We start from the raw sequence: 22,469 nt of genomic DNA, 5'->3' as shown, positions 1-22,469 counted from the left end.
CTACAACCAAGATTACTCTACACAGCAAAGCTACCATTTAGAATTGAAGGACATATAAAGAGCTTCCCAGAAAAGAAAAAGCTAAAGGAGTTCATCACCACCAAACCAGTACTATAAGGAATCCTGGAGGGACTTCTTTAAAATGAAAAAAATAAAATAAAAGATATGAATATAAAATGGCAATAACTACATGTCTATTAACAATTACTTTCAATGTAAATGGATTAAAAGCTCCAATCAAAAGACTTAAGGTGGCTGAATGGATAAGAAAACAAGACCCATATGTATGCTGCTACACCAGACTCATTTCAGACGGGAAGACACACACAGACTGAAAGTAAAGGGATGGGAAAAGATATTTCATGAAAATAGAAACTAACAAACAAACAAAAAACTGGGGAAGTGATACTTATACCAGACAAAATAGACTTTGAAATAAAGGCTATAACAAAAGGCAAAGAAGGACCTAGTAATTCCACTTCTGGGTATTTATCCGAAGAAAAACCCAAAACACTACTTCGAGGGGATGTTTGCATCCATATGTTCATTGCAGTGTTGTTTACAATGGCCAAGATGTGGAACATGGAGGCAGACTGCCTGCATAAATATATATATATATATATATATATATATATATATATATATATATATATAAATCCCTCATATATATACATATAATCTCTTCTTTATCAGTTCATCCATTCAGGGACATCATATATATATATGATGGAATATTACTCAGCCATAAAAGAGAATGAAATCTTGCCATCTGCAACAACATGGATGGACCTAAAAGATATTGAGCTGAGTGTAGTAAGTCAGAGAAAGACATACGTCATATGTTTTCCCTTATATGTGGAATCTAAAGAACAAAATAAACAAATGAAACAGAAACAAACTCATAGACACAGAGAACATTTTGATGGTTGCCAGATGGGAGGGGTTTGGGGGTGGGTGAAAAGGGGAAGGGATTACGAAGTACAAATTGATGGTTACAGAGTAGTCATGGTGATGTAGGGTACAGCATAAGGAATGTAGTCAATAATATTCTAATAACTATGTGTGGGGTCAGATGGATATTAGATCTATCAGAGTGATACGTAGGACGAGGGTTGGGGGCAGGCTGAAAAAGGTGAAGGGATTAAGAACTACGAACTGGTAGTTACAAAATAGTCATGAGGATGTAAAGGAAAGCACAGGGAATATAGTCAATAATGTGGTAATAACTATGTATAGTGCCAGGTAGGTACTAGACTAGTCAGGGGAATTACTTCTTAAATTACACAAATGTCTAACCACTATGCTGTACACCTGAAATTAATATAAAATAACATTGAATGTCAACTGCAATTGAAAAATTATAAAAGGTGGGGGAAGGTAAAGGGAAAAGGTTTAAATTTCCAGGTATAAAATAAATAAGTCATGGGGATATAGTGTACAGCATAGGGAATATAGTCAATAATACTGTGATAGCACAGTATGGTGTCAGATGGTTGGTGGACTTATGGGGATTGCTTCTTTAGGTATATAAGTGTTGATTACTATGGTGTACACCTGAAACTAATATAATACTGTATGTTAGCTGTAATTGAATAAAAATCTAAAAGCAAAGGAGTGAAAAATACACATTTTAAGACAATCATTTTATGCTGATACAGGCCTTGCCAGTTGGAAATTGCTCTAAAACTTCCACTGCATTAGAACCACCTGGGGCTCTAAGCCAGAAATTCTAAGATTTCCTAAGCGTCTCAACTGGGCCAAAGAGTCTGCATTTTAACAGCTTCTCGGGTGATCTTGCTGCTGGCATTTCTGGTGCCCCTCTGAGAAGCACTGTTGTGTGCAAACAGGAGGGCTCAGGGGGACCAGGGTCTTGCTGGTTTTGGCTCTGTCACTTGTGGCCTTGGTCAAGCTGATGTTTCTCTCCGGGTGTGCCTTGGTTTTCTCAACTGCACAGGGAAGGTGTTGGATGAGAGGTCATTAGTTTTCACACATTTTTGTTTTAGTGCATGCAACCCTTTTGTCAATGGAATCTCATGTGGAATCTCATGTATAAGGTGGGTGGAGGCAGAGCTGGGATGGAGCTGGAGGGACCGAGCCCAGCCCTTTAGCCCTCCTGCAGTGGACTGCAAGGTCCCAAGGAATCAGAAGGTTCTGTACAGTTCTGAGAGTCTCCAGTTACTCCCTGAAGGGCAATAGTGCTGCATCCCACTGAGAGGTCCAAATGCGGGCCCTGGACCCAGGGTGCACTGTGTGGCTAAGGGAGGCTGGCTTTGAAGCATGAGGTGCCTTTGTGTCACTCACTAACCCTGGACTGGGGACCACAAGTTAGACCTGATGTTTATAGAGGAATATTCTCATGGCTGCTGGAGTCATTCCCAACTGGAAGCAGATCATCTCAGTACCACGTCCTGAATTTCTCCCATCTTGGAGCTCAAATATAATGAACTCAATTATCTTCGTTAATGAAGAGGAGCATGGGGGTGAATAATCCAAAATGATGGACGTTCCAAAATAATGAATAGTCCCAAGTAACATTCATTTTCAACTTTGGAATGCATTTTGGTCTTCATGTCTGAATATGGATGTGTTTGATGTTCTGAGAATTTTTAATGCTTAAAATAAACAAACCCTAATGGTGGAGCTCCCTTTGGCTTTCTGCTCAGCCAGTGGAGCACATCACCTCTGGTACTGGCCCGTAACTGGAGTTGGGCCGCTCTCCACTCTCCCCACCTCGCTATTGTACGGCTCACACCTTCTTTAGGAGAGGACGGAGACAGTAGCTGATTTTGCCTTTAAAGGACTTTCGTTCCCTTTGGGTTTCATGCAAATAAGAGCAAAATAAGAAGCTGTGAAATGTTAACAGAGGACTTCATTAAGCAATCTTGGCGATAGTATTTTCCAGGAATGGGGACAATTTGCCAACAAATAATTGAGAGCCGACTATATATGTGTACTAATTAAAAAAGTGATTCTTCTTCTCACTGCCTTGGGATTCTGGGCTCTGTCTTCTGGTTTCTTTGGGATATTAACCACAACTGTCTTTTGTATATACTTTTTACTTCACAAAGCACTTTACATACATTATTTTACTTCATTTTCACAACACCCTGTGGAGAAGGCTCTATAGAGACTCAAATGCCAAGGCCCAAAGCAACGACTGGCCCAAGATCCCACGGCACGTGTCTGCCTCCCATCCCAGCCCATTTCTACATCACTTGGTCTCTTCTGTCACCACTCAACAGTGGACCTGGCAAGGGCTCAGATTATTTGCATCAACCCGGAGAATGCAGCAGCAAGAAAAACAAAATAAAACTAACTTACAATTGCTATCCCAGTCTTTGTTTTGATTGTTTAAAGTAGAAATGCTGGTAAAGAAGAGAATTTTGTGCCAGAGGTGCTTTGAGAGGAAGGAGAGGGCGTGTGTGGGGGATGCCAGGATGGGATGAGGGGTTTCCTTCCTTTCCAGGAGGCTTAAGGTGGGTCACTGAGCCCAGGCATCACAGAAGATGAGTTAGTGGTGGGAAGGATGGAGCTGGCATGCGCAGAGCTCTTCGGAAGCAGGACTAGGCCTAACTCCAGGCTGGCTATTTTCACATCAACAGTCCTGAGAGACAGAGAATCGCTCCCATTTTATGGATTTGGAAATGAAAACTCAGAGAGGTTATGTAACACATCCAAGGTCATAGTGTGTGCTGGAGGCTGGTATTTGATCCATCTGGCTCCAGGTATGGGCCTTTGTTTATTCAACAGTACTGGGTACGCACAGAGGGTGTGCGAGCCCTGTGGTTTCCTTTTCTGAGAACAGTGACTGATGACTGTGTCCACTAGTTGTCGCCAGCTGTGTTCCGAAAACAGATACGAAGCTAAGACATCTGCTTTGTGCCACTGGGCATAGACCCTGCCCCATCTAGAGACCACAATTAGTCAGAGAAAGGTCTGGTGCTCCCAGGAACTCCGGGGCTGAGATCAGCTCCCTGAACAACACTTTAGGGCAAAAGTCATTCAGGCCCAGGCAGAGGCACGGCCACCTTTGAACCCTACCCACCTGCATCCCCACTCAGAAGCCCTTTGCAAAGGCTGCCTCCTGCAATAGCTTTCTCAGCTCAGTCCTGGTCTGGGTGAATGACTTCCACAGGCCTTTGCAGCAGTCACTGTGGTGCACTCTCTCTTATCTGTGGAGAGAAGACCCAGGGAGGAGCCTGTGGTGCCTGGCTAGGCCCTTCTGCTGGGCATGCGATCGAGGGCAGCAAATGGGAGTCTTCTTGGGAGATGAGGCCCATTCCTGCCTGCCCCCCAGGACATCTCCGTTTTCCAGCCCGAGTGCTACTGGGTGTGCCCATAGCTTCTCTAATAGGAGAGTTACTCATGGCTTCACTGGAGGGAACAGAGCCGCTTTCAAGCCTCCTCCCCTAAAGGCAACAATATTTGGTAACACTTGGCGTCTTGGGGAGAAAATTCATGTCCATAATTAGTTACTGTATATCACCGTTAGCACTCTGCTCAGGATTTACTGGGCAAATACCATTTAACTGCACAATAACTACAGGTCCTTGCTGCTTATTGGGTAATTTACTAAGGCTGGGAGAATGGGGCAGGAGGGACTCAATAGGAGGTATTGTAACCCCTTGAATCAAACTTTATGAGTTTGGGTTTGGCAGGGAGGCGGCTGCTGGTAGCCAGCTCTCATTGCTTTGTTTTGCAGAGTTGGCTGGCAGAATGCTTCCTTTCCTTTCTTTATTACAGGAGAGGTCTGGGACTGGGACCTGGGGCTGCCCAGGGCTGCCCGGGGCTGCCTGGGGCTACGGAGGGCCTTTTGGTACAGAGGGTCTTTGGCTGGACACAAAGCAACCCAGTAGGAACCCGGAAACAGCAACAAAGCCTTGGTGTTCTGGGGGCTCCATCCAACCCTTCCATTTACTCTCTCCATAGGCCCCCCTTCTTTTGTATCTGGGCCAGGGGGTGGAGAGTATGGGGAACTGTCCTTGGCTGGCATCATCAAGATAATACTAAACCCTCTCATTTTTCACAAGTGCCACATTGGTTGGGAAGCAGCCATTCCTGGACACTTGGCCGACGTTCCCAGCCTTAATCTGCTTGAGCAAAGTCTGTCTTTGTTTGGCCGTGCACTGTCTAAACTCCTCTAACCTATTTAGACCAGAGAGAGGGGAAGAGACACCATAATGAAAAACGCAACGTGCAACATTGCCTTACGCAATCTAATAAATTACTCTGTACCCGGCTGCCAGCTCAGACTAAGCCCAATATTGCCTGCAGTAATGATTTGGATCAAATGCAGTTTATCTGCTTCATATTTGTGCTTCTGTGCTCGGTGGTAACTTATAAATGTCATTGTGGTGTTTATTTGTTATAATGAAACTTAATGACATTGGAAGCCAGGAGCAGAGCTGGTGGGGCGGCAGGTTTAAAACAATCTCTTTATCTCTGGAGAAGGAACGAGCCAAGACAACAGGAAACTGCACTATAGGGAAGAGATTTGCAGAGATGGCTGTGTCCTCCTGCTCTGTGGTAGATGGAGACCCCAAGGAGTCACCTCCAGAGGCATCCACTAGGAGGCGGGAAGACTTGGCTGGGTTTAACCCCAGCACTGCCCCTCTGTCCTTGCTCCGTCTTCTAGGAGTAGGAGGTGTTCAATCATCACACCACCCAATGGCTGGCCCGGATAAGAGACACAGGTTTCCCAGGGTCTTGGCAGGCTAAGGTCCTCATGGTTGGGGATGGAAATTAGAACTTCAGGGTGATTGCATCATGGAGAACAGACCATCAGTGAGACTTTGGAGAAGAGAGTTGGGGATGGAAAACAAAGGGAAGGTACTGTGCAGGGACAAAAGAGGGGAGGCTTTCCTCTTTGGGTGAAGAAGGCACACTGGTGGTAGGGCAAGCAAGGCATGAAGAGAACAGGCAGCAGTTGGAGGCAGAGCGCCCCACTGGCTCTGCGGAAGTACCACAAACAAGGATGGGCCACGTAGTGTAGAATGAAGGGTTTTGGCTTCAGGACTCTGTCTCTTCCTAGCTATATGGCTTTGGGCAAGGGATTTATCTTTTCCAGATTTCATTTCCTTATGTGGAAAACGGGAGTCGTAGCAGATATTCTCAGGACTGTGGTGATGATTAAACGAGGTGATGTTTATAAAGGCATGAACATAGTATTTGGCAAATAGTAAGCGACAAACGAGTGGCTGTGGCAGTGATTGGCACATAGTAGATGTTCGACAAATGCCTGTTGAGTGAATAAGTGAATAATAACACTTCCCACCTGTGTGCATTACAAAACCCTCTTCCAAACAGCTGAGCTTGGATTGAGACCGCAGAGCTGTGCAAGGCTGACTTTGTCATCCCGATTTACAGTCACCCCAGGGTGGTTACAGGAACTGGCCCAGGGCTACCCAGCTGGTGGGTGCAGGGAGCATGGGCTCTCCCGCCTCCCAGGGCAGATTCCTCCCACCAGTCATGCTGGACAGCTCCCACGTCTGCTGAGAGGCTGAGTTCTTCCCTCCAGACCTGCTGCCTGGCTCCTGGAGCCCCGTCTCAGAGCCTGTGCTGACCTTCTCAGCTGCACCTGGAGGCAGAGGCTCACGAGGGTCTTTCTGTCCACTTCATCTTAATACTACGTTTGGCGTTTACTCATGAAATATTCATTTTCTCCCCTCAGCGACATGCTCATGCAAGGCTCCTAATGTCATAAATATGGATGAAAATTATTAGTCACTATTATTTTTCCTACTAGCTGCTCCCCCCAACAATACACCTCTTATTTTGATCTCAGCAAAGTGGGACTGAATGGAGGGTATGAACCTGGAGCGCTAATAATAATGCCTCGCATTTCATGGTATGGTATAGTTTCTCAAAACACCTGTACAACTACGAAGCATATTTGCTCTTTGTAACACAGGCATAGAGAAAAGAGGGCTAGCATCATGGGTAATTTATTTTGCAGAGGAGAAAACAGTGCCAGAGAGACCAAGGTCAAGGTCATATACCTAGTCAGGAACAGAACTTACTATTTTTTTTTTTAATTATTATTATTATTATTTTTATTTTGACTCCTAATGAAATGTTCTCTGGGAAAAGGAGTGTATTGGTTTCATGTACATAAAACTGGCCTCATTTTCTTTATAGTTTATATACAGTTTTCATCCCTGTTATTTTACTAGGTCCTCCCAAGGCAGGCTTGATTTATTCTTATTTGACAAAGCTCACATAATGAGTTAGTGGCAGATCTGGGCCTTAAACTATTATTTCCCAAAGCGAATTCCAAGGAACGCTACTCCTAATACATACGCTAGGAAAAATGTTTCTGGTCAAATAAGTTTGGGAAACTCTGTGAACCATATCCCCCTTTAGGGGCTCACCATGCCCTTTGGCATATAGAAGTTCTGTAGCAGAGACTGTTTAATTAGGGTTAACCTAGCTTCCCTCCGCCTTATTTAACCGGGGAGCCTGTATTTCACAGAAAACCTATTAATGTGCTACAGAAATGCTGCTCCAGGGAAATGTGTGTGTGATCCTTTCTCCGTCATATTTTCTGAGGCAGTGGGGTTTGGAGCAGGGCTGGGGCAGGAGAGCACAGAGGGTGAGGACGAGGTAGACAGCGTGCTTGTGGGACCCATCAGAGCTAAAATGTCACCTCCCCAGGCTGCTTAATCTCTTTCTTGCACCCCTAGGGCAGTGAATTTCAGATAGTTCATTCAATATTAGGTGCAGTCAGTCCAGCCTACATCTGGAGCAGGATGAGAGGGGCCGCCTGACTGGCCAAATGGGGTCTGTGGGCAGTGCAATGTGGGGAGAATGGGGAGAGGGTACTCCGTGGCCATGGGGAGAAATCTACGTGGACACACAGTAGGCGCTTGGTCATACCTGCTCTTGATGGTGATGAGGGGAGTTACCCCACCCTCACCTCCCAAACACACAAAGCTCTCCCGGGGGGTAGAGTGGAAGTGAGAAGACCAGGGCTTGAATCTTAGCTTTACCAGGTAATAGCTGTGTGCCTTCAGGTAGATGACTAAATCTCTGAGCCTCAGTTTTTTCATCCTCAAAATGGAGATAACACCATCTACCTTGTGATGAGGGGAGGATTAAGTGCTGTGTGTGAAACTGCCTCCCTAGCTCTGAGCCTTTGCAAGTTACCCCTCCCTCCCCATACTTCTCCTGCTTTCTGGAAGTCCCTGGTATTACTCAGAATGAATGGCTTCCCCATCTCTATGCTCCAAGACCATGTCACCTATATACCTCTTCGGCTCTCCCACCACCTTGCCTTCTGCTATTTTATTATATGGCTGTCACTCCTTTGGACGCAAATCCTCTGAGGGTTGTGGCTCCCTCTCTCAGTGCCCCACTTGCACCCCTCAGGCCTGATCACTGTAGTGACTGCAGGCCAACTCCCAATCTCCAGCATCAGTAACCTTCTCCTGAAATCTTTCTCTTACGCTGCAAAGGCCATTTTGCCTTCACAAAGAGCAGGCTAGAAATGCCAGGGAACTAATACCCCTACCCAAGTAGCCCTCAACCAATTCCTGATGGTAGCTGGAGTAAACAGGCCCCACGCCTTGGGTGGCCTGATGTTGAGGTGTGAATTTCACAGCACCTCTCAGAATTTCCCATAGGGACTAGGGTCCAGCCATCCATGGTGGTAGCAGCCTTGGTGATCCCTGCAGCCCCTGCCCACCCCCATTGCATGCCTTCCCTTTTCCATGTCAATCCCCTACCCTCCATCTGGTGCTGTCTGCATTCCCACATGGACCACTGCACGCAGCACCTTGCTTAGGGTCTGCTTCTGACAAGATAAGGGCATCCTGCTTGTGTTCTCTCCATGTCTCCCATCAGTAAGTGCCTGATGAATCTTCTCTGAATCAAACAGAAACAAGCCGACGGAACAGACACAAGGAATGATTGTCCTACAGCAAGCTGGCTGAGGGGGTGGGGCCCAAAGAGCCCAGGGCAGAACAGCTGCCCCTTCCCCTCATCTGGGAGGTCACACCCTCTCCTCTGCACCTGCCCCATCTGGCAAACCTTGGGGTGTGGAGGACCCATGGTCCAGCCAGTGTTCGTCTTCAATGAGAGGAGAGCAGCTTGGTGTAGTGTTTTGAGATCCTTTCATGAACAATGGTTGAGAAGTGCTGCTCTGTTAGGACTAAGATTAGTGGTTATTCGTGGTGCATTTGACTTGGAGGCAGGGAGTACTCCATTGCTCTATTTATCCCACACTCTGTACGCAGTTACTGAAACTGTCACCGTGTCCCATATTCCATAGGCCATTATGTGTATTTCAAACCATTATATAAATGCACTTGATTTGGTGCTTCTGAATGTCATTAAACTCCTCCCATACCAGTGGCAACACAGTTTCCATAGAAACTAACACGTTTGAGAAGGCGAGGCATAGGGAAGAAAGCAGTTGGAGTAGGGGAGAAAATGTGTCCACCTGATTACTGTTTCCAGAGCACGGGGCCCAGTGATGTGACATGGCCACTCTGTGGAGATGAAGCAAGCTCCATCAGGGTTTTATTGACTCTCCTTTGATAAAAGCCCGGATAATTCATCTCAGCCTGAACCTGCTCATTGCAGCATACAGCTCTAAAAACTTTATGACACCGCAGGCCATTAAGCACCCTCATTTATTCAAGACACTTTCACCCTGCGAGAGGGGTGGAGGGAGGTCTCCGCTGTCAATGATGAAGCCTTTGAGCCTCGCTGAGGATGGAGGATGGGAGGCAGAGAGAAGAAGGCCTCCTCAGGATGTCGCTGGCATAGGGAGCTGACCAGTGGCTGCTACTGAAGTCACTTGGTCCCACTGTCATCAGTGCAGTTAGAATGATAAAACTGTAGGGGTTGAAGGGGTGTTATATTTGAAAGTCCTATGAAAGCCTGGCTGAGGAGCTGCCCATGGCCTTGGTAGGTAGCAAGCTTCCTGTCTTTGGAGGGATTCAAGTAGGTTGCAATGGCCTCTTATGAGAAAATTTGCTCCCAGGGCTCAGCTCAGATATCACCTTTTCCAGGATGCTGCCTGGGCACTGCTCACTTAGCCTCTAGTTTGACTGTCCCTATAGCTCTTGTACATAACTGGTAACAGCGGTTATGACACTGTATTGTGATTGCTATGGTGTCCTCGGGGGCAGGCACCGTGTCTTTACATGTTAAAGGCCTACCTAGTACAGTGCAAGGCACAGAGTAAGCACTAGACATATGGTTGGTGAAGAAATGAGCACAAATTCCAAAGGATTTATATGGCTTGGTACTTGGCAGGGATTTTGAGCCATCAGAAAGAGGTGTGGACTAGATGACCTTTGTTACCTTCTGGCCTCAAGAATGTTGGATGATACAGTACTAAATCTGCTCTCACTCTGCCTGGGATTTGAATCTAGATTTCTCTGACTCCCAAGCCACACAATAAGCATATTAACCACAATGCTATAAAGCAAACCCAAACCAAAACAACCAGAAAAACTTGGTATGAAATGCATCTACTCTCCTCAGGTGGAGGGCACTGTTCCTGGGGACAGAGCTGTGTCCAGCCTCCCTGAAGCTTCTGTGCCTGGCACAGTGCTGGGCTCACAGTGGGTGATAGCTTTACTCTGTATGTTTCATGTCTATATCAAAGAACTGCCTGCCCTTCCTTTCCTCCAGAGGTCTTCCAAAACATGGCTTCAACCCCATTTTTAGCAGGTACACTTCCCTGATTGATTCACTCTGCCTTATCCCTCCCAGACTTACAGGACTTAGCACAGTACAGTGGAAAGAGGACTGGACTTAGGACCAGAAACCTGGCTTGCTAGTTGTGTTACTCTGGGCAAGTCCCATGACTTTCCTGAGTCTTGTTTCCTCTTCTCCACGTGACTTCCGATGCTTCTTCTAGGAGTCTATGACTCTCACATCACCCAGTCCCAGCATCTTACAAGCCACTAACTTCATTCAGTGTCTGCTCTGTGCCAACATTCTGCTAGGCACCTGGGATATAATGGAGGCCAAGCGGAGCTTACAGACTGGTAGGGGACACACAGAGTGGTTAAATAACACCAATATGAATGTATATGTGCAGACTGAGCTAAGAGCTGTAAGGGAAAGGAATATGGTTCCACGGGAGCATAGACTGGTGGCCGGGGTGTCTGAGAAGGCTGCACTGGAGAAGCGATACCTAAGCTGAGCAGCAGCTACTATGTGAAGGGATGGGGTATGGCGAGTGTGGCCAGCATCCAAGAGGAGGGACCAGGACAGACAAAGCTGCTCTGGCAGATGGAGCATCCCTGTTCGAGGAGCTGAAAGATGGCTGATGTGACTGAAGCACAGAGTGTCAAGGGGGCAAGATGAGGCCAAAGAGGTGAGTAGGAACCAGCTTATGTAAACCGTATGAAACATGCCAAGGATTTGGGAATTTTCCCCAAAAGCAATAGAAAGTCACTGGAATATTTTAAAAAGGAACCTGACATCAGATCTGCGTTTTTAAATACTGCTCTGGCTGAAGTGCGGAAAATGAACTGGGAGGGGGGGGCTGTGTCTGATGGACACAAGGGACCAGTTAAGAGAACACTATTGAAGTCCAGGTGAGGGAGGGTGGTGATGGGGATGCAGGTGGTGACCACGAGATGGGCAGAAGTAGAAGGATTCAAAAGACATTTAGGAGGTAACATTTCTAGATTTCGGTGATGGTTGGATATGGGTATGAAGGCAAAGGAAGTTTAAAAAGGCGCTTGGCAGGGTCTGCGGCATAGGGGGCCCCCAGGTCACCTTATATAAGCGGGTCTTCCAGTAAGAATGGTGGCTGGAGGAAAGGGCCTGGGAAAAAGTTCTGGAATCTTCCATCAGACTGTGGCAGGAGAGTGAAATGGCGGGTCCCTTGTTCCAAGATGCCGAGTGAATTAAATAACAATCATAAAGGGCCCTGGAAATCTGAGTCTTGCCATAAATAATAAACAGGGACATTATACAAATAACCAGCTTTGCAGCCCCAGTGGAAGAAAACACATCAGTAAGAAAAATGAAATAAGAAAAAATGCACCCCAAAGCCCCAGCTAACAAAATGACAATATTAGCCAACATCTTGGGGGCTTGAGCAGGCAGTGGAGGAATGGTCTCGGGAAAATGACTGTGGGGCCTTAGCATAAGCCAGACGACGGTGGCTGCCAGTCGGACGGGAGGAGCTCACGTGTCATTAGAGCCATTCTCTGCTGGGTCGGGTCCCTGGGCCAAGGTCCAGGCCACCCTACTGCTGCTTCCCCTCTGCTCTGAAAAAAGTACAGCTTGTCCTGTAGGCCTGTGCGCCTGCCTCACTACCACCAATGGTAGAGCTGCCAGGAGCCTGAATTCACTTGGAGAACAGACAGGAAAAATAAACAAGATCTGCCTCTGAGGCCACTGAGCAAATCCAGTCAGTCACTTTCCTAGCACAGGTTCCTCTGGTGATCCAAGCATTTAAATTTATGGGATGAGTGGTGAGAATAGGGTGTGAGCAGGCTGTTGACAGACAAGATAGATTTTGAATCATTGCATTTTAAAAGCTTATAGGTGATGGGAGCCAACATTATTCAATTTCGTACATGAAAGGGCTGAAATCTGGGTGTTCAGGGCCTTGCCCAAGGTCACACAGCTCCCTCCTTACTCTGAAGTGTTCCTTCCACTACACAAGGTGATGGCGGTGGGGGGAGGAGGCAGGGGCCCCTCTCTTCCTTATCATCTCTGTTAGGGGATAGGCAAGGAACAGCGGAAATTTTAGACTCGTTTTTACCGATGAAGGAACCGGGGTGCAGAAAGCAAGGATAGACTCTAGGCCACCACAAGGAGCGTCAGAGCCGCTGTGAAGCCCGGATTCTCACCCTTCCAGGACTGCGTCTTCCCCACCTGGCTGAGAGGTGAGGACAGGCACCGCCGTGGAGCTCTGCTCCTCAAACCTGGACTAGAAGGATGGTGCTGCCGGAGCTGTGGGTCCTGAAAGAGCCTGTATGGGGTCTGCCATCTGTGGAGCCGGCCTTCTTCCCAGCGCTCCAGCCCCTGAGGTGAACAGAAACCGCCTTCGCTAATCACTGCGTTTGTTTCTTCCTGGGAAGATGAAAGCGACAGCGCTGGGAGGCACTCTGCTTTCCCTTCCCTGAGTTGGGAGAAGCGGTCAGTCGCTGTAATTCTGAGGGTCCGGACGCTGACCCTGGCACAACACCAGAGGCGCAGCCCAGAGGACGCCCTGTGGGAGGAGGGAGAGCTGTGCGCGGGCGCACCTCGGCCTCCAGGCTGGCAGGGAAGGGAGGCCAGGGCTTTGCAGCCTCCTCGCTCCTGCTTCCGACATCCTCCTTCGCTTTTTTTCTTCTCAAGAGTCCTAGGCCTGATAGAATTTTCTGGTTCTTTAGAAATGGTCTTCCCTGGCCTATGACCCTCGCCCCAGGTCTTTCCTGATTTTCTTCCCCATCAACTCCAGACTCTCCTGTGTTCTGTCACCACTTCTCACGGCCCCACCCACTTTCTCTGTATTTTCAGCGGTCCTGAAAAATCAAACCAGTTAAAGTGTGAAGGGCTTCCCCTCTGCTCGCGGCCTCAGACTCCTCTTGCAGAATTCCAAGAGTCCTGGACTGAATGTCAGGAGAGCTGGGTTGTGGTCCTGGTTCTTCCAGCCACTTCCTGTTGACCTCGGGCGAGTCACTTGATGCTCCTGGGCCTCCCTGAATTGGTGGCTTGCAGTTTAATTGCTAGGATTGTTTACAGTTCTGACCTGGAGAAACACTGGAGGGTTTTGAGATGCAGGCAGAGCCCCTCATCAGATACCACGTGAAAGCTTTCTCTCTGCCTATGAATAGGATTAGCCCCCCGCAAGCAATGTGCAAGAGATGAGTGGTTCTGGGGTCTCCAGGAGAAATGGGTAATCAGAAGGGGGCTTGGGGAAGGAAGGGAATGGTAGTGGTGGGGGTGGTGTGTGTGTTGGGGATATGGGGTGAGAGGACAGTGGGAACAGTTCCCCTTGAAGATCTGATGGGGCATATTTGCCTAGAGATACCCTGAGAATGTAACCCAGCGTACATGGGGTGAGGGAGGAGAGCTGGTGTGGGAAGGAGGGGGCCTTTCCTTCTGGGGGCCTCCTGTCCTATCCCTCCTGCTCTGCTGACCCAAGTCCAGTACTGGACTTGGAGGAGAGGCCGAGCGCTAACACTTATGGAATTCCTGGGGATGTGGAGACTCATTTCGTGGAATGCTGTACCTCAGTTTGGCCTGCGTAGGGCACGCCTTCGTAAGGCCCACCTTATACCTGTGGGTGACTTTGTGCATTCCTGTATTGTCCGTCATGGCACTAGTTAATTACTTAAATTAAACTTGACTGAGTACTTCCTGGTGGGAGACACTGGGCTAAGGGCCAGAGAAGGAAAAGAGGGAGTGGCTCTTTGCCATCCTGAAGCTAACTTTTTAGGTGGGGCAGACAGTCTGAATAATTACCAATTAGTGTAAGTGCCACAGAATAAATAGGTTGGTGGCCCTAATGAAGCGTAATGGTGGGGGAAGAGAGGTCTTTAATTTAGGTCTCTTCATGGAGGTGACAGTAATATTGGGGGACCTGTGTGTTTTTATCGTGAGCTCCTTGAGGGTTGGGACTAGTCTTACTTTTATAGCCCAGTGCTTAGAACAATGCCTGGAACTGCTAAAATTGGTTTATTTTTCTGGTAGGTATTCAATGAATGTTTGATGAATAAATAAATGATCTCCTCCCAGCAGTTTCCATTTAAAGCACCATGTACTTAATCACATGAAGACTATTATGTCAAACAGATCTGATATGCTTATGCCTAGTCTGTCTTTATTTCCTCTTTTCTTGTCTGCCCTTCATTAATTTTTGTTCATATCTCCATTAGGTGCTGCAGATGTATTGAGTTCAAACAGGAAAGAACACACACACACACACACACACACACAGACACACACTCACACACACACCACATATTACTAACCACCTTCATTCCTGCAGATGTTGCAAATTCTATCCGAGAAGCTATTAAGCGCTCCCAAATAGAGCAACTCTCATTGACTATCACATGCCTCCTTAAACAATCTTTGAATAGTGTTTTCTCTTTATTGCTTTGTGTAGTTTAACAGCACCAATTGCGATTACTCTAGCTTATGATAAACCCCAGATCTATAAAGCTCCTGTTCATTCATTATTTTCCTCTTGCTTCTTCTCAAGCTGTTATTTTTGAGGGATGTAGCAAGGAGGGGGCGAGTGGAGGGTGAAGCAAATAAAAAGATACCAGACTAATAAGGAAACAAATGAAACAGAGAACCATTTCTTCCCGGGTGATAGACAGCCTATTAGATACTGTTAAACAGAACAAATACGCTTTAATACAGCAGAAGTAAGATTTTTATACTTATTCTAAATTGGAAATATAATGATCACCACCTTATCTTTAATGAAGGAGGCAGCTAATTGTTCCAATATCTCACTAATTCCAGCATCTGGGAGAAACATAATTTATTTCTTATTTTTATTTTGTAATACTTTACCAATTGTTTAATTTATACCAAGGTGTATGGTGCAGTATGGACAGAAATTTCTGTTTCTTGAGCTATGTCATGGCTGCTATTCCAGTTCAATTATTAATATGTGGAAGTTATAATTATTCTGAATATTGTTACAAGATAATTATAAACCGTAAAATAGCTCCCCATGCCTGCTGATGCCTTTTCTTATCTACAGACATGTGGAGTTTGGGCACGTGAGCTTTAGAAAGAGAAAAAAATGTGGCAAAAAGTGTATAGGGAAGCAAGACTGGCTGGAGGGGGAGCAGAGGAGCCTTCCCCGTCCCCCAGGTCCCTTCCTCTTTTCTACCCGTCCAGAATCAAAGCTGACCCCCCTTCTGCTTTTCTCCTTCTGCCTCATTGTCTCACCCCTCCTATTCTGTCTCCTCCTTGTTAGTTGAGATTTGTAACCATTCACCCATGGTGGTTTAGCTTGTTTACCACCCTCTCCCCTCCTTCTTTACCCAGAAGCAGCAGCAGCTACTTTGTGTGTGTGTGGTTGTGTAAGTATGTGCATGCATGTATGTGTTGGGGCATCTGGGAGGGGTTGAGAACCATATGCAGAGAGGGAGGCAGGAGTGTGGAGTTAACTGCTCGCTTACCCTGGCTGTTCTGGGCCGTTGTTGACGGCCTCTGCTGCCTCCCTCTTTCTGAACACCTTGCTTGATTCTCATTAATCTTCACTAGGGGGAGGGTATAAATTGGGGTAAGACACATGGGATCTATCATTCTTAACCAAATCAACCGTAATAGGTTGAAAGGAATAACCCATTTGTGTGGATTTGTACTTGTACATGTTTGAAGGGGGAGCTCAGAGAGAATAGACATTGTTTTGTATCTTCCTATTTTAAAACGAAAAAAGCTTTTAAAGAGCTGTTTTAGCTTAGTTGTTGCACAAAAGAATGCTAACTGTCCTCAGAAGTAATCAGGTCCTGGTCTTGTTTCTGAGTCCTCTTCTGGTCCTCCCTGACCCCCTTCTTTCTTTACTTAAACAATACCTAAAAAGCGCCTCTCTACCTGGTGCTGAATTTCTTTTTCTTACCATTTTCCTAATTCCTGGTTCCGAGTATTACCATGGTACCTTTCTGCTGTGGTAAATGCATTCAGACCCCTTGCTATAGATTGGATTGTGTCCCCCCACCAATTCATATGTTAAAGCCCCAGTGTACTTGGAGAGAGGGGCTTTACGGAAGTAATTAAGGTTAAATGAGGTCATATGAGTAGGGCCCTGATCCAATAGGATTGTTATCCTTATAAGAAGAGACACCAGAGGGCTTGCCCTCTTTTTGCCATGTGAGAACACAGTGAGAAGGTGGCCGTGTGCAGACCAGGAAGACAGGTCTCCCAAGAACCTGACCATGCTGGCACCCTGATCTTGAACTTTCAGTCTCCAGAACTGTGAGGAAATAAATTTCTGTTGTGTAAGCCCCCAGACTGTGGTGTTTTGTTATAGCAGCAAGAGCTGACTACCATGACCCTTCACCTCTTAGCCACTTGTGATAGGTGGGGGGAGTCAAATCACGTTCATGAGCCACGTGATATGGTTCTTTGTAGGCCCCAGGATCTAGAGTAAGTATCCTTCCACTCGGAGCTTGAGGTTTGAAATCCAGCCCAGCTCCTGACTTTTTGGCTTTCCCAATCCCCGTGAACCTTGTTTCAGCTTCTCTAATGAGCATCGCCAGCAAGAGAATGTGTCTATTCAGCACCACGGACAGAGGCACCCTGTCAGTTCCCACAAATTAGAAGTTACTGCCTCGCACTCTCATGCAGGCTGTATTGGGAGTGGAGGGGGTAGGCTGAGAAAGAGAAAAGTCAGGAAGGGAGACTGATTGTCAGGATGCAGAAAATGCAGCCCCCAAACCTGGCTGTGCTTAGCCCTGGGGCTCCCACAAACGAGAAGTGGCATCTTGCTGCTGCTGCTGCCTTCTTACACAGATAGGCAGCAAAATGGGGGAGGTGATACTACTTGTGCTTAATTGTGTTGGCCCACCTCTTGTCAAACTGTCACCATGATGGGTGCTGGTAACAAACTTATAGCTGGCAAGGCATTAAGTCTGGGGAGCACAAGAGGGTGTGGGTGTCATGGACTGTGGGTTGGGAGGAGAGCCAGCTGAGGAGCATAGGAAAAAGGCACAGGGACTATGCTATGGTATAACTCTGGGAATACAGATGGTACAGGTGAGGGCGTTGGGAGGGGAGGGCCCCAGTTCATTGCAAGCTGGGCTGGTGGGAAGCCAGGGCTTCATTTGTCTGACTTTAATGAATAAATGGCATCCCCAGCCATTGTTTATCTACTTTTGAATCCTGACAATCTGTGGCATCTGATGGAAAGGGTTATTAGCTGCACGGAGACAGATGGCTGGGGATGAGGGGATTGGCTCTTTATTACAGCGGGCCCATAAGTGACAGCACTCCTTCACATCCCAGCCTCCACGTCAATGTCAATGCCTTTCCCAAGCTTTGTGTGACTCAGTCAAGTCTCAGAGGAAAGACTCCGTGCAAGAGGAAGGCAGAATGGCCCATGAGGAAGAGGGAGACACAGGGTCAATGGAGCTGGAAAAGAGGGCAGATTTCCAAGTGTTAGTTCTTTGAGACTAAAAACTCTGCCTTATTCTTCTTTAGTGTTCTCCCAAGTTCCCTGTCAGGTGCTGTTTATTCAACAGGCATTTAAGAAGTGTGAATGATTGAGGAGAAAGGTAGAGAGGTCTGGATGAGAAAAGATAATAAAAGCAGATTTAATTGTGGTGGCTAGGTGGGTGGGAAACAAAACATAGGGAAGCAGGAGGAAGAGAAGGAGGGGAGACAAAGGGAGGAGGAAAGATAGCATAAGGAAAAATGCTCATGAGTCACCATACTGTGTTTCAGACATTAGCGACTCCTTCTCACATTACTATATGAATGGCTTCATGGAAATCAAACTCATCTGCCCACTGTCCATTCTGAGATGTCTCAGGTTCTTTTTCCTGGTACCATAGTTGTGGGGCATAGCTTCCCTCCTTCCACATTAACCCTGAGAGGGTGGGCGGGTTCTCACTGACCTTCATTCATTCTCCGAAACTTGTCTTTGGCCATGTAGCCCAGCACCAGACAGCATCCTCTCTTCTGGAGGCCCAGCTCTGCAAGAAAAGCATAGGTGGATGAGCCAGGAATGGGTCTGGGGTCAGTGAACTCCATGTGCAGGGGGTGTGATACTTGTTGCTCTTATAGACAGAGCTACTTGTTTACTTAACAAACATTTACATGGCACTTACTATGGTCCAGGCATAATCTTAAGCCAGTCGTTCCTCATTTGATTCTTATAATAACCCTATGAGGTACATACCATTACCCATTTTACAGATGTATTAAGTAAGCTGTCTTACATGCGAGAACTAGTCGGTGGCAGAGCCAGAAGTTTGAAGTGAGGCAGTCTGGATCCACAGTGCTCACTCAAAACCACTACCCATAGGTTCATGAGGCCCAATATAGCCCAGGCTTAGGGACTGTGCCATGATAACTCTGGCATTGTGGTCAGACCTGCCAAAGAAAAGACAAGTCCAGCCAGTGATGTCCAGGATGGAGCAGAGCAACCAGACACAGAGGGCGCCTCAGCAAGATGAGGAAGTGATGGGTGGACTTGGGGGAACACACAGGGGTCGAGGTAAAGATAGGAGCGTGCCTTTTGGGAGAGAGTAGGTTTTGATGGCTGGGGATTTTGTGCATTCTTACATTCAGGTACAATCCAGCACCATTATCAAGCACTTCTCAGGTGTAGAGTCAGCGAGGAGGAACTCAGGGGTTGGAATGGCTAAGAGACACACGACATAGACTGTAGTCCCAAAGACTTTGATCCAATAGGAAAAACAAGTTAGAGCAATTCTAGGTAGGAAATGCAAGAGACTCTTTCTTTCCCCCACAGTATTTTGTAGATCAGTGCCCACTGTGTGTGAGTGTTGGACTGGAGTATATCTGCCTCACAAGCAGCAAGCTTTCTTCTCTGGTGTTTCTCTCATCCTGATTAGTCGTAAGCACTTTCTGGGTTCTGAAGTAATTCCACACCACGTTTCTCTTTGACCCCCACATCAACCCTATGAAGTAGGCAGAATGGTCACCGCTTTTCACATGATGCAGATGAGAAAATTGAAGTTCAAAGATGCTAAACGGCTTCCCGTCTTTCTTTTAGACTCCCCGCCCCCACCTCTTTGCTTAGAAGTCAAACAAATGTGACAGCTGACCTAAACTGGGTAAATGGATAAAGGGTATTATTTCTAGAAGATGGAATGTGACTGCGCCTTCTCCAAGCCTTGTCAGGCGTTCTGGGTACCCAGGTGCTCTCTCCATTGGTTTCTCGGAGAAAGAGTGTCCCACTGAGCAGTGTGTCACAGCAACTCCCCCCACAACACTGGGTGTTAGTACGTTGTTAGAGTGACAGGATGGGCTGATCCTCCTCCCTCTGTCTCCGTCCACCTCTTGTTGCCCAGTCCACCCTCCATGAGTAGCAGGATGAAAGGGAGCACAGGGCCCATGAGAGATACATGAGTCAAGCTTAGGGGCTTTTTCCCCAGAGAAAAACAGTGTGGCAGGTGGTAGCAGAATGCCACGGCCCAGGGAGGTCTCTAGCTTTGATCTCTTGATTTTTTAAAGCGGTTTATTGACTATCAGTAAAGAGCAGAGAAGCAGATCTTAGTGTGCCTTATCCAAAGGCACTTACTTCTTTTTCTTTCCTTCCACGCTCAGTCATCTGAAGGCTCAGCCAAACCACCCTCACTTCAAACAGCCTTACATCTCAGGCACCCAAATTGACGATGTTAAGTTCCCTCATCCAAGGCCCTGGCCCTTTCTTTAGGGGCTCCTGCTCTGTCGAGGGCCAAGTGGATCAAAGCCCCTTTGATGTTTACTTACTATATTTGTGGATTCTTTCTAACAACCATCTTCAAGAGGCAGGAATGCAGCATGTCAGGAGGGGTCCGGCAGAAGTACAAGCTGTGAGGAGGCACTGAGCTCCCGGGAACAATAGCCTCTTGCCTGAGACTGTATTGAAATCTCAACATGCTGACGACAGGCAGAGGTAGCCAGTCCATTATAATTGCATGCGGATTGTTCACCATCAGAATGATACAACTTCTGACGATTCTTATTACATTTTCCATTGACTTTTCATGTCCATCTAAAGCACATTAGCAGCGGCTCCTAGTGAGAAGGGGAGCTTGGGTTCCTGGATTGAGCCCAGGGGAGCCCTGGAGTGTGGGGGCAAAAAGTGCTGGATGAATTTAGGCCAATATTCCTGTTGGTCTTCCTGGGCAGTCCCCTAAATTCCCAGGGAAATGGAGGGGGCATAATTCTCCTAAAGATTTTGAGAGTGTGGACAACCTGTTGAGTCCAGACGATCTATGTTGGCTGTCTCTGCCACTCCAACTCCATGTGTCTGTTGTCAACATAATAGGATGCCTTCCTCCCCAGGATGATTGCCAGAGGAAAGAGGCCACACATATAGTTATTATGAATAAGAGCCTCACTGACCATGTTTGATTTTTGCAAATGACCAGGAAAAGAAGTTAAAAAAACAGATTAATAAAAGAAATGGAGGACGAGACAATTTCTCAATGTATTTGGCTCATTTAATTTGACACGTGTGGGTTAGTCTTAATTATTTAGGCAGCTACATTACAAGGAGCTAATAAGCACACTGCAGAAAGTTATTAAGCGAGAGGGCTCTCTGACAGAGTCTTTACTGAGAAGTGGGGAGAAGCCTCTGGGATCTTTATAAGAACAGGCGGGTTGGAGGATTAGTGAAGTGAGAATTAGCTAGCTAGCCATATATGAAAATTTGGGATGTGTTTTGGAAAGATTTGCCAGAGCTAAATTAGAGCTCACTAGATCCAAATGAGAAAGCATGCAAGCAGGGCTGAAAGTGAGGAGGCGAGGAGACTCGGGAAACACAGGTGGGGAGGTAGGGTATCGTCAAAGATACTGACCAGAGAGAGAAGCAGGGGAAGCAGGAACTAACCGCTTTGGTGTAGGGAAACTCCCCCACACCAGACTCACCTGGCTATTGGGGACGAAGTGATGGAATGTGACAGAAAGAACAGGAATCTTCAGTTTGTGAGCAAGACCAGCTACTAGACTGCCACCTTCCTAGTCACATGGCATTGGGACGGATGGTGGAGTCAGGTCACAAAAGCACATTTTAGAACAGCAAGACGAAGGGGTCTTCTCTATGTAGACTTGGGGGCTATGGCGTTTGGCTGAGCACTTAGTGGCAGAACTAGCAGATGCACCAAAGGTGTCCATGGATAATGACCAACGTGAAATGAAGTCATCCTGGCTTAAAATGAAAGTTCACAGCAAAGAGACCAGGGTCCCGTGCAGATGGGGGTGTGGAGGGCACCGTCTGAAGAAGACAAAGTTTTAGGGAATAAAGGAAACATGTCTTGGGAAAGGGGATGTTTCTTAGGGAGAAGGAAAGATTTCACTCCAGGAACTCCTGGCCTCTAGACTGTGAGCAAACAAAAGGTCTGGATGCTGCCTTGTTTTTTCTTTTCTTAAACTCTGAACCCCTGGTCCCATGCCCAGTGCCTGGCACATGGCAAGTGCTCAGGAAAAGTCTGCTGACTTATTGAAAGGGCTGACTAAAAAATATTGGGTAGTGATCAGTTTTCCCATACTCAGATCAGAATAAAAGCAGGTGGGTTTCACCGTGGCGCAATGGACTGGGTTAGATGAAGATAGTTGCAGAATGAATGAAAGTTGTAATTCATTGGAACAGGAATCTAGGAGACATGAGATGTCCTCTTGGGAGGAATAAGAAGCCTTAGAAATGGAACGGTTTTCCTTCAGTTTCAGAGGGTGAGGATGGGACTTTTTCTAGCCGTAGGGTCCTTTATTCTGACTAGTAATAACAATGATACAGTAATATTACTTCACGTTTGTGAAATACTTATTTTTTTCATGAGGCTGTCATATTCACTATCTCATTAGATGCTCACAGT

The 22,469-nt window shown here is 46.8% G+C and overlaps 1 protein-coding gene across 5 annotated transcripts in view; it reads right to left on the bottom strand.

Moving 5' to 3' along the window:
- KIRREL3 (kirre like nephrin family adhesion molecule 3) overlaps positions 1-22,469 on the bottom strand; it is a 563,502-nt gene that overhangs the window by 107,450 nt on the left and 433,583 nt on the right. For all 5 annotated transcript variants that reach the window (XM_019710496.2, XM_074321190.1, XM_074321188.1 and 2 more), the window contains exon 3: positions 18,540-18,617. In XM_019710496.2, the coding sequence (XP_019566055.2) occupies positions 18,540-18,617 (78 nt within the window). The remainder of the gene's footprint in view (positions 1-18,539; positions 18,618-22,469) is intronic.

The sequence above is a fragment of the Rhinolophus sinicus genome, linkage group LG16, assembly GCF_036562045.2.
Source record: "Rhinolophus sinicus isolate RSC01 linkage group LG16, ASM3656204v1, whole genome shotgun sequence".
Lineage (NCBI taxonomy): Eukaryota > Metazoa > Chordata > Mammalia > Chiroptera > Rhinolophidae > Rhinolophus > Rhinolophus sinicus.
The sequence above is the reverse complement of the archived record's forward strand: the minus strand, read 5'-3'. Positions and strand labels throughout refer to the sequence as shown.